The sequence below is a fragment of the Hyla sarda genome, chromosome 10, assembly GCF_029499605.1.
Source record: "Hyla sarda isolate aHylSar1 chromosome 10, aHylSar1.hap1, whole genome shotgun sequence".
NCBI lineage: Eukaryota > Metazoa > Chordata > Amphibia > Anura > Hylidae > Hyla > Hyla sarda.
In genome coordinates, this window is record NC_079198.1 from 3,799,669 (window position 1) to 3,813,740 (window position 14,072).

The following is a 14,072-nucleotide window of genomic DNA, read 5'->3' on the forward strand; positions in this document are numbered from 1 at the left end:
AGGATCATCACCCTCATCATCCACCCCCAGGAGAACAGACAGGATCATCACCCCCAACATCCACCCCCAGGATAACAGACAGGATCATCACCCTCATCATCCACCCCCAGGAGAACAGACAGGATCATCACCCCCAACATCCACCCTCCAGGAGACCAGACAGGATCATCACCCCCAACATCCACCCCCCAGGAGAACAGACAGGATCATCACCCCCAACATCCACCCCCAGGAGAACAGACAGGATCATCACCCTCATCATACACCCCCAGGAGAACAGACAGGATCATCACCCTCATCATCCACCCCCAGGAGAACAGACAGGATCATCACCCTCATCATCCACCCCCCAGGAGAACAGACAGGATCATCACCCTCATCATCCACCCCCAGGAGAACAGACAGGGTCATCACCCTCATCATTCACCCCCAGGAGAACAGACAGGATCATCACCCTCATCATCCACCCCCCCCCCCAGGAGAACAGACAGGATCATCACCCTCATCATCCACCCCCAGGAGAACAGACAGGATCATCACCCCCATCATCCACCCCCCAGGAGAACAGACAGGATCATCACCCTCATCATCCACCCCCAGGATAACATATAGGATCATCACCCCCATCATTCACCCCCCAGAACAGACAGGATCATCACCCTCATCATCCACCCCCCCAGAACAGACAGGATCATCACCCTCATCATACACCCCCAGGAGAACAGACAGGGTCATCACCCTCATCATTCACCCCCAGGAGAACAGACAGGATCATCACCCTCATCATCCACCCCCCAGGAGAACAGACAGGATCATCACCCTCATCATCCACCCCCAGGAGAACAGACAGGATCATCACCCCCATCATCCACCCCCCAGGAGAACATACAGGATCATCACACTCATCATCCACCCCCAGGAGAACATATAGGATCATCACCCTCATCATACACCCCCCAGAACAGACAGGATCATCACCCTCATCATACACCCCCAGGAGAACAGACAGGATCATCACCCTCATCATCCACCCCCCAGGAGAACAGATAGGATCATCACCCTCATCATACACCCCCCGGAGAACAGACAGGATCATCACCCTCATCATCCACCCCCCAGGAGAACAGACAGGATCATCACCCTCATCATCCACCCCCCAGAACAGACAGGATCATCACCCTCATCATCCACCCCCAGGAGAACAGACAGGATCATCACCCTCATCATACACCCCCAGGAGAACATACAGGATCATCACCCCCAACATCCACCCCCCAGAACAGACAGGATCATCACCCTCATCATACACCCCCAGGAGAACATACAGGATCATCACCCTCATCATCCACCCCCCAGAACAGACAGGATCATCACCCTCATCATCCAACCCCAAGAGAACAGACAGGATCATCACCCTCATCATACACCCCCCAGGAGAACAGACAGGATCATCACCCTCATCATACACCCCCCAGGAGAACATACAGGATCATCACCCCCATCATCCACCCCCAGGAGAACAGACAGGATCATCACCCTCATCATCTCTCTCCCCCCCCCCCCTTAGAGGATATAACAGCACCCTATGGGGAGCCCCCTACTGATGGATCATATAACAGCACCCTATGGGGAGCCCCCTACTGCTGGATGAGGGAACAGCACCCTATGGGGAGCCCCCTACTGACGGATCATATAACAGCACCCTATGGGGAGCCCCCTACTGCTGGATGAGGGAACAGCACCCTATGGGAAGCCCCCTACTGACGGATCATATAACAGCACCCTATGGGGAGCCCCCTACTGACGGATCATATAACAGCACCCTATGGGGAGCCCCCTACTGACGGATCATATAACAGCACCCTATGGGGAGCCCCCTACTGCTGGATGAGGGAACAGCAGGTGTTGGGGAATAAAATGTATCATTGGGCTCTACATTACGGGGTTCACAGGAAGTTGGGGTTTAGCTCCTGAAATTTTTGCCCCAGAGCCTGTTGGGTGCAGGAGTCATCACTTGGGGGGATATCGGGCACTCTGGATGAGATTACACCAGCAGTCTAGGGGGGTCTCCAGTATCTCGGGGTACAGAGCTCAGGGATCTCCAGTATCTCAGGGTACAGAGGTCGGGGGTCTCCAGTATCTCAGGGTACAGAGGTCGGGGGTCTCCAGTATCTCAGGGTAAAGAGGTCGGGGGTCTCCAGTATCTCGGGGTACAGAGGTCGGGGGTCTCCAGTATCTGAGGGTACAGAGGTCGGGGGTCTCCAGTATCTCGGGGTACAGAGGTCGGGGGTCTCCAGTATCTGAGGGTACAGAGGTTGGGGTGTCCCAAGGGGGTATTAGAGGTTGGGTGCTCCTTTATGTTAGGACACAACGGTTGGAGAGCTCTGGTATGTTGAGGTATGGCAGCTGAGGGTCTCCGGTATCTCAGGATAAAGAGACTGGGGGGCTCTGGTATCTTGGGGCACAGCAGTTGGGGGTCTCTGTATCTTGGGGTATAGAGGCTTAAAGTTTATGGTTTCTTGGGTTACAGAGGTCGGTGGGTTTTGGTATCTTGGGGTATAAATGTTGGGACGCTCAGGTATTTAGGGGAACAGTGGTCGGGGGTCTCCAGTATCTCAGGGTACAGAGGTCGGGGGTCTCCAGTATCTGAGGGTACAGAGGTCGGGGGTCTCCAGTATCTGAGGGTACAGAGGTCGGGGGTCTCCAGTATCTGAGGGTACAGAGGTCGGGGGTCTCCAGTATCTGAGGGTACAGAGGTCGGGGGTCTCCAGTATCTGAGGGTACAGAGGTCGGGGGTCTCCAGTATCTGAGGATACAGATGTCGGGGGTCTCCAGTATCTCAGGGTACAGAGGTCGGGGGTCTCCAGTATCTCAGGGTACAGAGGTCGGGGGTCTCCAGTATCTCAGGGTGCAGAGGTCGGGGGTCTCCAGTATCTCAGGGTACAGAGGTCGGGGGTCTCCAGTATCTGAGGGTACAGAGGTCGGGGGTCTCCAGTATCTGAGGGTACAGAGGTCGGGGGTCTCCAGTATCTGAGGGTACAGAGGTCGGGGGTCTCCAGTATCTGAGGGTACAGAGGTCAGGGGTCTCCAGTATCTCGGGGTACAGAGGTCAGGGGTCTCCAGTATCTCGGGGTACAGAGGTCAGGGGTCTCCAGTATCTCGGGGTACAGAGGTCAGGGGTCTCCAGTATCTCGGGGTACAGAGGTCAGGGGTCTCCAGTATCTCGGGGTACAGAGGTCAGGGGTCTCCAGTATCTCGGGGTACAGAGGTCAGGGGTCTCCAGTATCTCAGGGTACAGAGGTCGGGGGGTCTCCAGTATCTCGGGGTACAGAGGTCGGGGGTCTCCAGTATCTCGGGGTACAGAGGTCGGGGGTCTCCAGTATCTCGGGGTACAGAGGTCGGGGGTCTCCAGTATCTCGGGGTACAGAGGTCTGGGGGTCTCCAGTATCTCGGGGTACAGAGGTCGGGGGTCTCCAGTATCTCAGGGTACAGAGGTCGGGGGTCTCCAGTATCTCAGGTTACAGAGGTCGGGGGTCTCCAGTATCTCAGGTTACAGAGGTCGGGGGACTCCAGTATCTCAGGGTACAGAGGTCGGGGGGTCTCCAGTATCTCAGGGTACAGAGGTCGGGGGGTCTCCAGTATCTCAGGGTACAGAGGTCGGGGGTCTCCAGTATCTCAGGGTACAGAGGTCGGGGGTCTCCAGTATCTCAGGGTACAGAGGTCGGGGGTCTCGGGTACAGAGGTCGGGGGTCTCCAGTATCTCAGGGTACAGAGGTCGGGGGGGTCTCCAGTATCTCGGGGTACAGAGGTCGGGGGGTCTCCAGTATCTCGGGGTACAGAGGTCGGGGGTCTCCAGTATCTCAGGGTACAGAGGTCGGGGGTCTCCAGTATCTCGGGGTACAGAGGTCGGGGGGTCTCCAGTATCTCAGGGTACAGAGGTCGGGGGGTCTCCAGTATCTCGGGGTACAGAGGTCGGGGGTCTCCAGTATCTCGGGGTACAGAGGTCGGGGGTCTCCAGTATCTCGGGGTACAGAGGTCGGGGGGTCTCCAGTATCTCGGGGTACAGAGGTCGGGGGTCTCCAGTATCTGAGGGTACAGAGGTCAGGGGTCTCCAGTATCTCGGGGTACAGAGGTCAGGGGTCTCCAGTATCTCGGGGTACAGAGGTCAGGGGTCTCCAGTATCTCGGGGTACAGAGGTCAGGGGTCTCCAGTATCTCGGGGTACAGAGGTCAGGGGTCTCCAGTATCTCGGGGTACAGAGGTCAGGGGTCTCCAGTATCTCGGGGTACAGAGGTCAGGGGTCTCCAGTATCTCAGGGTACAGAGGTCGGGGGGTCTCCAGTATCTCGGGGTACAGAGGTCGGGGGTCTCCAGTATCTCGGGGTACAGAGGTCGGGGGTCTCCAGTATCTCGGGGTACAGAGGTCGGGGGTCTCCAGTATCTCAGGGTACAGAGGTCGGGGGTCTCCAGTATCTCAGGGTACAGAGGTCGGTGGTCTCCAGTATCTCAGGGTACAGAGGTCGGGGGGTCTCCAGTATCTCAGGGTACAGAGGTCGGGGGGTCTCCAGTATCTCAGGGTACAGAGGTCGGGGGTCTCCAGTATCTCGGGGTACAGAGGTCGGGGGTCTCCAGTATCTCGGGGTACAGAGGTCGGGGGGTCTCCAGTATCTCAGGGTACAGAGGTCGGGGGTCTCCAGTATCTCGGGGTACAGAGGTCGGGGGTCTCCAGTGTCTCGGGGTACAGAGGTCGGGGGTCTCGGGTACAGAGGTCGGGGGTCTCCAGTATCTCGGGTACAGAGGTCGGGGGTCTCCAGTATCTCAGGGTACAGAGGTCGGGGGTCTCCAGTATCTCGGGGTACAGAGGTCGGGGGTCTCCAGTATCTCGGGGTACAGAGGTCGGTGGTCTCGGGTACAGAGGTCGGGGGTCTCCAGTATCTCGGGTACCGGGGGGCTGTCTCACCTCCTGGGCTCCGCTCTCTCCATCCCGTTATCCGGGGTTCCCGCCGCCCTCCTCACATGCTGCTCGGCAGCCACCTCCAGGACAGTCCGGGGATTGGACGAGGCCTGTGCCCGCCCTGTAACATCCATCGGGGCGGGGACCGGAGGAGGGGAGGCCGGCACTGCACAGAGCGGATCCGGATCAACGGGACTGAAGGCTGCCGCTGTATCCGCCGGTGTATAGGGGGCTGCCGCTGTATCCGTCTGTGTATAGGGGGCTGCCGCTGTATCCGCCGGTGTATAGGGGGCTGCCGCTGTATCCGTCTGTGTATAGGAGGCTGCCGCTGTATCCGCCGGTGTATAGGGGGCTGCCGCTGTATCCGCCGGTGTATGGGAGGCTGCCGCTGTATCCGCCGGTGTATAGGGGGCTGCCGCTGTGTCCGCCGGTGTATAGGGGGCTGCCGCTGTGTCCGCCGGTGTATAGGAGGCTGCCGCTGTATCTGTCTGTGTATAGGAGGCTGCCGCTGTATCCGTCTGTGTATAGGAGGCTGCCGCTGTATCTGTCTGTGTATAGGAGGCTGCCGCTGTGTCCGCCGGTGTATAGGAGGCTGCCGCTGTATCTGCCGGTGTATAGGAGGCTGCCGCTGTATCCGCCGGTGTATAGGGGGCTGCCGCTGTATCTGTCTGTGTATAGGAGGCTGCCGCTGTATCCGCCGGTGTATAGGAGGCTGCCGCTGTATCCGCCGGTGTATAGGGGACTGCCGCTGTATCTGTCTGTGTATAGGAGGCTGCCGCTGTGTCCGCCGGTGTATAGGGGGCTGCCGCTGTGTCTGCCGGTGTATAGGAGGCTGCCGCTGTGTCTGCCGGTGTATAGGAGGCTGCCGCTGTATCTGTCTGTGTATAGGAGGCTGCCGCTGTGTCCGCCGGTGTATAGGGGGCTGCCGCTGTGTCTGCCGGTGTATAGGAGGCTGCCGCTGTGTCTGCCGGTGTATAGGAGGCTGCCGCTGTATCCGCCGGTGTATAGGAGGCTGCCGCTGTATCCGCCGGTGTATAGGAGGCTGCCGCTGTATCCGTCTGTGTATAGGAGGCTGCCGCTGTATCCGTCTGTGTATAGGAGGCTGCCGCTGTATCCGCCGGTGTATAGGAGGCTGCCGCTGTATCTGTCTGTGTATAGGAGGCTGCCGCTGTATCTGTCTGTGTATAGGAGGCTGCCGCTGTATCCGCCGGTGTATAGGGGGCTGCCGCTGTATCTGTCTGTGTATAGGAGGCTGCCGCTGTATCTGTCTGTGTATAGGAGGCTGCCGCTGTATCCGCCGGTGTATAGGGGGCTGCCGCTGTATCTGTCTGTGTATAGGAGGCTGCCGCTGTGTCCACCGGTGTATAGGAGGCTGCCGCTGTATCCGCCGGTGTATAGGAGGCTGCCGCTGTATCTGTCTGTGTATAGGAGGCTGCCGCTGTATCCGCCGGTGTATAGGGGGCTGCCGCTGTATCCGCCGGTGTATAGGAGGCTGCCGCTGTATCCGTCTGTGTATAGGAGGCTGCCGCTGTATCCGTCTGTGTATAGGAGGCTGCCGCTGTATCCGTCTGTGTATAGGAGGCTGCCGCTGTATCCGCCAGTGTATAGGGGGCTGCCGCTGTGTCTGCCGGTGTATAGGAGGCTGCCGCTGTGTCCGCCGGTGTATAGGAGGCTGCCGCTGTGTCCGCCGGTGTATAGGAGGCTGCCGCTGTATACGCTGGTGTATAGGAGGCTGCCGCTGTATACGCCGGTGTATAGGAGGCTGCCGCTGTATCCGCCGGTGTATAGGAGGCTGCCGCTGTGTCCGCCGGTGTATAGGAGGCTGCCGCTGTGTCCGCCGGTGTATAGGAGGCTGCCGCTGTGTCCGCCGGTGTATGGGGGCTGCCGCTGTGTCCGCCTGTTTATAGGAGGCTGCTGCTGTGTCCGCCTGTTTATAGGAGGCTGCTGCTGTGTCCGCCGGTGTATAGGAGGCTGCCGCTGTATCCGCCGGTGTATAGGAGGCTGCCGCTGTGTCCGCCGGTGTATAGGAGGCTGCCGCTGTGTCCGCCGGTGTATAGGAGGCTGCCGCTGTGTCCGCCGGTGTATGGGGGCTGCCGCTGTGTCCGCCGGTGTATAGGAGGCTGCTGCTGTGTCCGCCGGTGTATAGGAGGCTGCCGCTGTGTCCGCCGTGTGTGTATAGGAGGCTGCCGCTGTATCTGCCGTGTGTATAGGAGGCTGCCGCTGTGTCCGCCGGTGTATAGGGGGCTGCCGGACTACGGGAGCTCCGGGCGGTCACATGCTCGGGTCAGGCCTGCTCGCTCACAGGTAGACGCAAATGAACTATCTAAAGTAAAGGCTGATGTTGCCCATAGCAACCAATCACAGCGATGTGATTGGTTGCTATGGACAACGGAATTTAGTAAAACTTGTAGAGGAGCAATCACCCATCATAGCAACCAAATTCCAGTTTTCATAATTTTTTTTATTGGTTGCTATGGCAACTGCACCACTGCTCTAGTATGTTGTGCACAGGTGGGGGCGCTGTAGTGTGTTGAGCACAGAAGGTGTTGTCGGCGCTGTCATGTGTAGGTGTTGGCGCTGTCGTGTGTAGGTGTCGGCGCTGTCGTGTGTTGTGCACTGGTGTCGGCGCTGTCGTGTGTAGGTGTCGGCGCTGTCGTGTGTAGGTGTCGGCGCTGTCGTGTGTTGTGCACTGGTGTCGGCGCTGTCGTGTGTAGGTGTCGGCGCTGTCGTGTGTAGGTGTCGGCGCTGTCGTGTGTAGGTGTCGGCGCTGTCGTGTGTAGGTGTCGGCGCTGTCGTGTGTAGGTGTCGGCGCTGTCGTGTGCAGGTGTCGGCGCTGTCGTGTGTAGGTGTCGGCGCTGTCGTGTGTAGGTGTCGGCGCTGTCGTGTGTTGTGCACTGGTGTCGGCGCTGTCGTGTGTAGGTGTCGGCGCTGTCGTGTGTAGGTGTCGGCGCTGTCGTGTGTAGGTGTCGGCGCTGTCGTGTGTAGGTGTCGGCGCTGTCGTGTGTAGGTGTCGGCGCTGTCGTGTGTTGTGCACTGGTGTCGGCGCTGTCGTGTGTAGGTGTCGGCGCTGTCGTGTGTAGGTGTCGGCGCTGTCGTGTGTAGGTGTCGGCGCTGTCGTGTGTAGGTGTCGGCGCTGTCGTGTGTAGGTGTCGGCGCTGTCGTGTGCAGGTGTCGGCGCTGTCGTGTGTAGGTGTCGGCGCTGTCGTGTGCAGGTGTCGGCGCTGTCGTGTGTTGTGCACTGGTGTCGGCGCTGTCGTGTGTTGTGCACTGGTGTCGGCGCTGTCGTGTGTAGGTGTCGGCGCTGTCGTGTGTAGGTGTCGGTGCTGTCGTGTGTTGTGCACTGGTGTCGGCGCTGTCGTGTGTAGGTGTCAGCGCTGTCGTGTGTAGGTGTCGGCGCTGTCGTGTGTTGTGCACTGGTGTCGGCGCTGTCGTGTGCAGGTGTCGGTGCTGTCGTGTGTAGGTGTCGGCGCTGTCGTGTGTTGTGCACTGGTGTCGGCGCTGTCGTGTGTAGGTGTCGGCGCTGTCGTGTGTAGGTGTCGGCGCTGTCGTGTGTAGGTGTCGGCGCTGTCGTGTGTAGGTGTCGGCGCTGTCGTGTGTAGGTGTCGGCGCTGTCGTGTGTAGGTGTCGGCGCTGTCGTGTGTAGGTGTCGGCGCTGTCGTGTGTAGGTGTCGGCGCTGTCGTGTGTAGGTGTCGGCGCTGTCGTGTGTAGGTGTCGGCGCTGTCGTGTGTTGTGCACTGGTGTCGGCGCTGTCGTGTGTAGGTGTCGGCGCTGTCGTGTGTTGTGCACTGGTGTCGGCGCTGTCGTGTGTAGGTGTCGGCGCTGTCGTGTGTAGGTGTCGGCGCTGTCGTGTGTAGGTGTCGGCGCTGTCGTGTGTAGGTGTCGGCGCTGTCGTGTGTTGTGCACTGGTGTCGGCGCTGTCGTGTGCAGGTGTCGGCGCTGTCGTGTGCAGGTGTCGGCGCTGTCGTGTGCAGGTGTCGGCGCTGTCGTGTGTTGTGCACTGGTGTCGGCGCTGTTGTGTGTTGTGCACTGGTGTCGGCGCTGTCGTGTGTAGGTGTCGGCGCTGTCGTGTGTAGGTGTCGGCGCTGTCGTGTGTTGTGCACTGGTGTCGGCGCTGTCGTGTGTAGGTGTCGGCGCTGTCGTGTGTAGGTGTCGGCGCTGTCGTGTGTAGGTGTCGGCGCTGTCGTGTGTAGGTGTCGGCGCTGTCGTGTGTTGTGCACTGGTGTCGGCGCTGTCGTGTGTAGGTGTCGGCGCTGTCGTGTGTAGGTGTCGGCGCTGTCGTGTGTTGTGCACTGGTGTCGGCGCTGTCGTGTGCAGGTGTCGGTGCTGTCGTGTGTAGGTGTCGGCGCTGTCGTGTGTTGTGCACTGGTGTCGGCGCTGTCGTGTGTAGGTGTCGGCGCTGTCGTGTGTAGGTGTCGGCGCTGTCGTGTGTAGGTGTCGGCGCTGTCGTGTGTAGGTGTCGGCGCTGTCGTGTGTAGGTGTCGGCGCTGTCGTGTGTAGGTGTCGGCGCTGTCGTGTGTTGTGCACTGGTGTCGGCGCTGTCGTGTGTAGGTGTCGGCGCTGTCGTGTGTTGTGCACTGGTGTCGGCGCTGTCGTGTGTAGGTGTCGGCGCTGTCGTGTGTAGGTGTCGGCGCTGTCGTGTGTAGGTGTCGGCGCTGTCGTGTGTAGGTGTCGGCGCTGTCGTGTGTAGGTGTCGGCGCTGTCGTGTGTTGTGCACTGGTGTCGGCGCTGTCGTGTGTAGGTGTCGGCGCTGTCGTGTGTAGGTGTCGGCGCTGTCGTGTGTAGGTGTCGGCGCTGTCGTGTGTTGTGCACTGGTGTCGGCGCTGTCGTGTGTAGGTGTCGGCGCTGTCGTGTGTAGGTGTCGGCGCTGTCGTGTGTTGTGCACTGGTGTCGGCGCTGTCGTGTGCAGGTGTCGGTGCTGTCGTGTGTAGGTGTCGGCGCTGTCGTGTGTTGTGCACTGGTGTCGGCGCTGTCGTGTGTAGGTGTCGGCGCTGTCGTGTGTAGGTGTCGGCGCTGTCGTGTGTAGGTGTCGGCGCTGTCGTGTGTAGGTGTCGGCGCTGTCGTGTGTAGGTGTCGGCGCTGTCGTGTGTAGGTGTCGGCGCTGTCGTGTGTTGTGCACTGGTGTCGGCGCTGTCGTGTGTAGGTGTCGGCGCTGTCGTGTGTTGTGCACTGGTGTCGGCGCTGTCGTGTGTAGGTGTCGGCGCTGTCGTGTGTAGGTGTCGGCGCTGTCGTGTGTAGGTGTCGGCGCTGTCGTGTGTAGGTGTCGGCGCTGTCGTGTGTAGGTGTCGGCGCTGTCGTGTGTTGTGCACTGGTGTCGGCGCTGTCGTGTGCAGGTGTCGGCGCTGTCGTGTGTAGGTGTCGGCGCTGTCGTGTGCAGGTGTCGGCGCTGTCGTGTGTTGTGCACTGGTGTCGGCGCTGTCGTGTGTTGTGCACTGGTGTCGGCGCTGTCGTGTGTAGGTGTCGGTGCTGTCGTGTGTAGGTGTCGGCGCTGTCGTGTGTTGTGCACTGGTGTCGGCGCTGTCGTGTGTAGGTGTCGGCGCTGTCGTGTGTAGGTGTCGGCGCTGTCGTGTGTTGTGCACTGGTGTCGGCGCTGTCGTGTGTAGGTGTCGGCGCTGTCGTGTGTAGGTGTCGGCGCTGTCGTGTGTTGTGCACTGGTGTCGGCGCTGTCGTGTGTTGTGCACTGGTGTCGGCGCTGTCGTGTGTAGGTGTCGGCGCTGTCGTGTGTTGTGCACAGCAGTTGTTGGCGCTGTCGTGTGTAGCTGTGTATAGTGCAGCACACATTGTATTACATACAGGAGCGATTCTGTTATCTGATAAATGGCGCTCCCCTGTACACAGGCCGGACATTACCAGGGTGACCGCAAACACCACAACATCCCACACCCTGCGCACAATCACGGGGAGACAGTGTGAACGAGGCCCAACGTGGAGACTGTACGAGACACCAGGAGCCCGTGCGATCAGGCCGTGTTCACACAACAGAATTCCTGCATGAATTTATCTTCAATAGGATTCCGCTGCAATTATGACATTGAAGTGAATGGGAAAATAATTTCTGCGGAGTTTACTGTAAGAGTGTAAGCCCATGGGCCAAGCCATCTTTATAGGCATCGTACAGACATTCCCACAAGGATTCCTCCGAGCCTTCACCCAAGAGGGGCGCAGCAGCTGAACGGGATCACTCTCCCCATTAACCCTTCCTGCACCACAGTCAGACAGTCGCGGGTTATTTGTTGTGTGAGCGGTTGTGTCTGATCTCAGGCCCCATCATGTTCCTTCTATTTGTCTTGGCGCAGAATGAAAAGATCTTTAAATCCGCTGCCGCGTCTCAAAGTCACCCCCTGACCTTAGGACGAACTACAGACCCCCCTGACCTTAGGACAAACTACAGACCCCCCTGACCTTAGGACAAACTACAGACCCCCCTGACCTTAGGACAAACTACAGACCCCCCTGACCTTAGGACAAACTACAGACCCCCCCTGACCTTAGGACAAACTACAGACCCCCCCTGACCTTAGGACAAACTACAGACCCCCCTGACCTTAGGACAAACTACAGACCCCCCTGACCTTAGGACAAACTACAGACCCCCCTGACCTTAGGACAAACTACAGACCCCCCTGACCTTAGGACAAACTACAGACCCCCCCTGACCTTAGGACAAACTACAGACCCCCCCTGACCTTAGGACAAACTACAGACCCCCCCTGACCTTAGGACAAACTACAGACCCCCCTGACCTTAGGACAAACTACAGACCCCCCCCTGACCTTAGGACAAACTACAGACCCCCCTGACCTTAGGACAAACTACAGACCCCCCCCTGACCTTAGGACAAACTACAGACCCCCCCTGACCTTAGGACAAACTACAGACCCCCCTGACCTTAGGACAAACTACAGACCCCCCTGACCTTAGGACAAACTACAGACCCCCCTGACCTTAGGACAAACTACAGACCCCCCCTGACCTTAGGACAAACTACAGACCCCCCCTGACCTTAGGACAAACTACAGACCCCCCCTGACCTTAGGACAAACTACAGACCCCCCTGACCTTAGGACAAACTACAGACCCCCCTGACCTTAGGACAAACTACAGACCCCCCTGACCTTAGGACAAACTACAGACCCCCCCTGACCTTAGGACAAACTACAGACCCCCCCTGACCTTAGGACAAACTACAGACCCCCCCCTGACCTTAGGACGAACTACAGATACAAGGGTCAGAGCAGACTCCCTGCAGCTGTAGGTGAACCACAAGTCTCAGCAATGATAACAAGTCATTAGGATGAGGTCCAAGTGACCACCATGTTCCTTTACTCCAGTGGGCTCCAAATTCTGGACCTTCAGATGTTGCAAGTTTTGCAACATTTGGAGGCTCACAGTTTGGAAACCACTGCTCTACACAACCTGAGGCAAAACTACAACTCCTAGCATTCCAGGACTGTATCTATAACATGGGGTCATCCTCTATGTCAGTGGTCTCCAAACTGTGGACCTCCAGATGTTGCAAAACTACAACTCCAAGCATGTTGTAGATTTGCATTATTTTGGCTGTCCGGCCATGCTGGGAGTTGTAGTTTTGCAATATGTTGCCTGTCCGGGCATGCTGGGAGTTGTAATTTTGCTATATTTTGGCTGTTCAGGCATGCTGGGAGTTGTGATTTTGCTATATTTTGGCTGTTCAGGCATGCTGGGAGTTGTAGTTTTGCAATGTTTACTGTCCAGGCATGCTGGGAGTTGTAATTTTGCAACATATGTAGGTCCACAGTTTAGAGACCACCGCTCTAGGTCATTGACCCCCAACCTGTGGCTCTGTCTCCATTGCAAAACTACAACTCCCAGCATGTCCAGAAAACCAACATATTACAAAACGACAACTCCCAGCATGTCCAGAAAACCAACATATTACAAAACGACAACTCCCATCATGTGATCTGACTAGTGACATGTACAGTGGTAGAACTATGCCCCCTCATGACCTTTTTTTTTTTTTTTGCCTTGGCAGCAGCTGCCTGACACTGGTCACAGCCAATGGTTTTCTGAGCATGCTGGGAGAGCCGCAGGTAGACCACTGAGAAGGGTCTGATGATGGGGGTTGTATTCTTTCCATCAGTTCATCTGAAGCTCAGTGACCCGATCTGATTGATTTCTGCCTATACCAGCGTTTCCCAACCAGGGTGCCTCCAGCTGTTGCAAAACTACAACTCCCAGCATGCCCGGACAGCCTTCGGCTGTCCGGGCATGCTGGGAGTTGTAGTTTTGCAACAGCTGGAGGCACCCTGGTTGGGAAACGCTGGTCTATACCTTATATTGGGGAGAACAGCTAATAGCATCAAGTGTTGTCAATGAGATGAGTGAAAGTATGTGCCCCCCCCCCCCCCCCCCCCCGTCACTCACCTGTGTGCAGGAATCTCCAGCCTGACCCAGCTCCTCGGAGGCTTCTGTCCCTCTGGGGTCACTTTCCATGGAGGTAGGTGCCGTCCTCCCCGCCCCTCCTCACACAATGCATTAAAGGGCTTTTGTTCTGGTTACCAGGTAGTGAAGCCCAGCCAGGGAACGGCCGCCAGGGTGAGGGGGGGGGTGTAATCCAGTCATCTAAGCTTATTATCATGGAGCCCGGGATGGCTGGTAAACACAACCAGAGCCGCACAACCTGCGTGTGTTTGTCGGGGCGGAGGAGGTTGTCAGGGGAGAACTTCATCAATTCCAGGGACTTCCTGCAGAGAACCAGTCCCCGGCCCCATTGTCTCCATTACACCTGAACGACAACTGCTCAACTGGCCTAAAGCCTGGGGGCTCAACGGGGCCGGAGCGCAGGAACAGTCACTTTATGAAGCTGGCCGACCATCGGTGTGCCTCCAGCTGTTGCAAAACTACAACTCCCAGGATGCCCAGACAGCCATTGCATCGAGGCATTTTATTTCTGTAAATGGGTCATGTGATCACCAGTCTAAATCACAGAAAATAATAGTGCTTAAAAGGGGTACTGCAGCCGAAATTAACTTATCCTCTAGGGGAAGGGGATAAATAGCCGATCGCGGAGGCGGGGTTCCCGACTGCTGGGGTCCCCCGCAATCATTGGGGCTCCACATAGAAAGGAATAGAGCGCGTGT

At 58.0% G+C, this 14,072-nt stretch overlaps 1 protein-coding gene across 2 annotated transcripts in view; it reads right to left on the reverse strand.

Annotated features, from left to right (window-relative positions):
* CROCC (ciliary rootlet coiled-coil, rootletin) overlaps window positions 1–13,513 on the reverse strand; it is a 79,861-nt gene extending 66,348 nt beyond the window's left edge. The window contains exon 1 of one of the 2 annotated variants that reach the window (XM_056542930.1): window positions 13,357–13,513. In XM_056542930.1, coding sequence (XP_056398905.1) covers window positions 13,357–13,425 — 69 coding nt within the window. In that variant the 5' untranslated portion in view covers window positions 13,426–13,513. Of the gene's footprint in view, window positions 1–4,958; window positions 5,109–13,356 lie in introns of those variants that run through there. The other variant, XM_056542935.1, reaches the window with a different exon arrangement.
* Window positions 13,514–14,072: the final 559 nt, after the last annotated feature.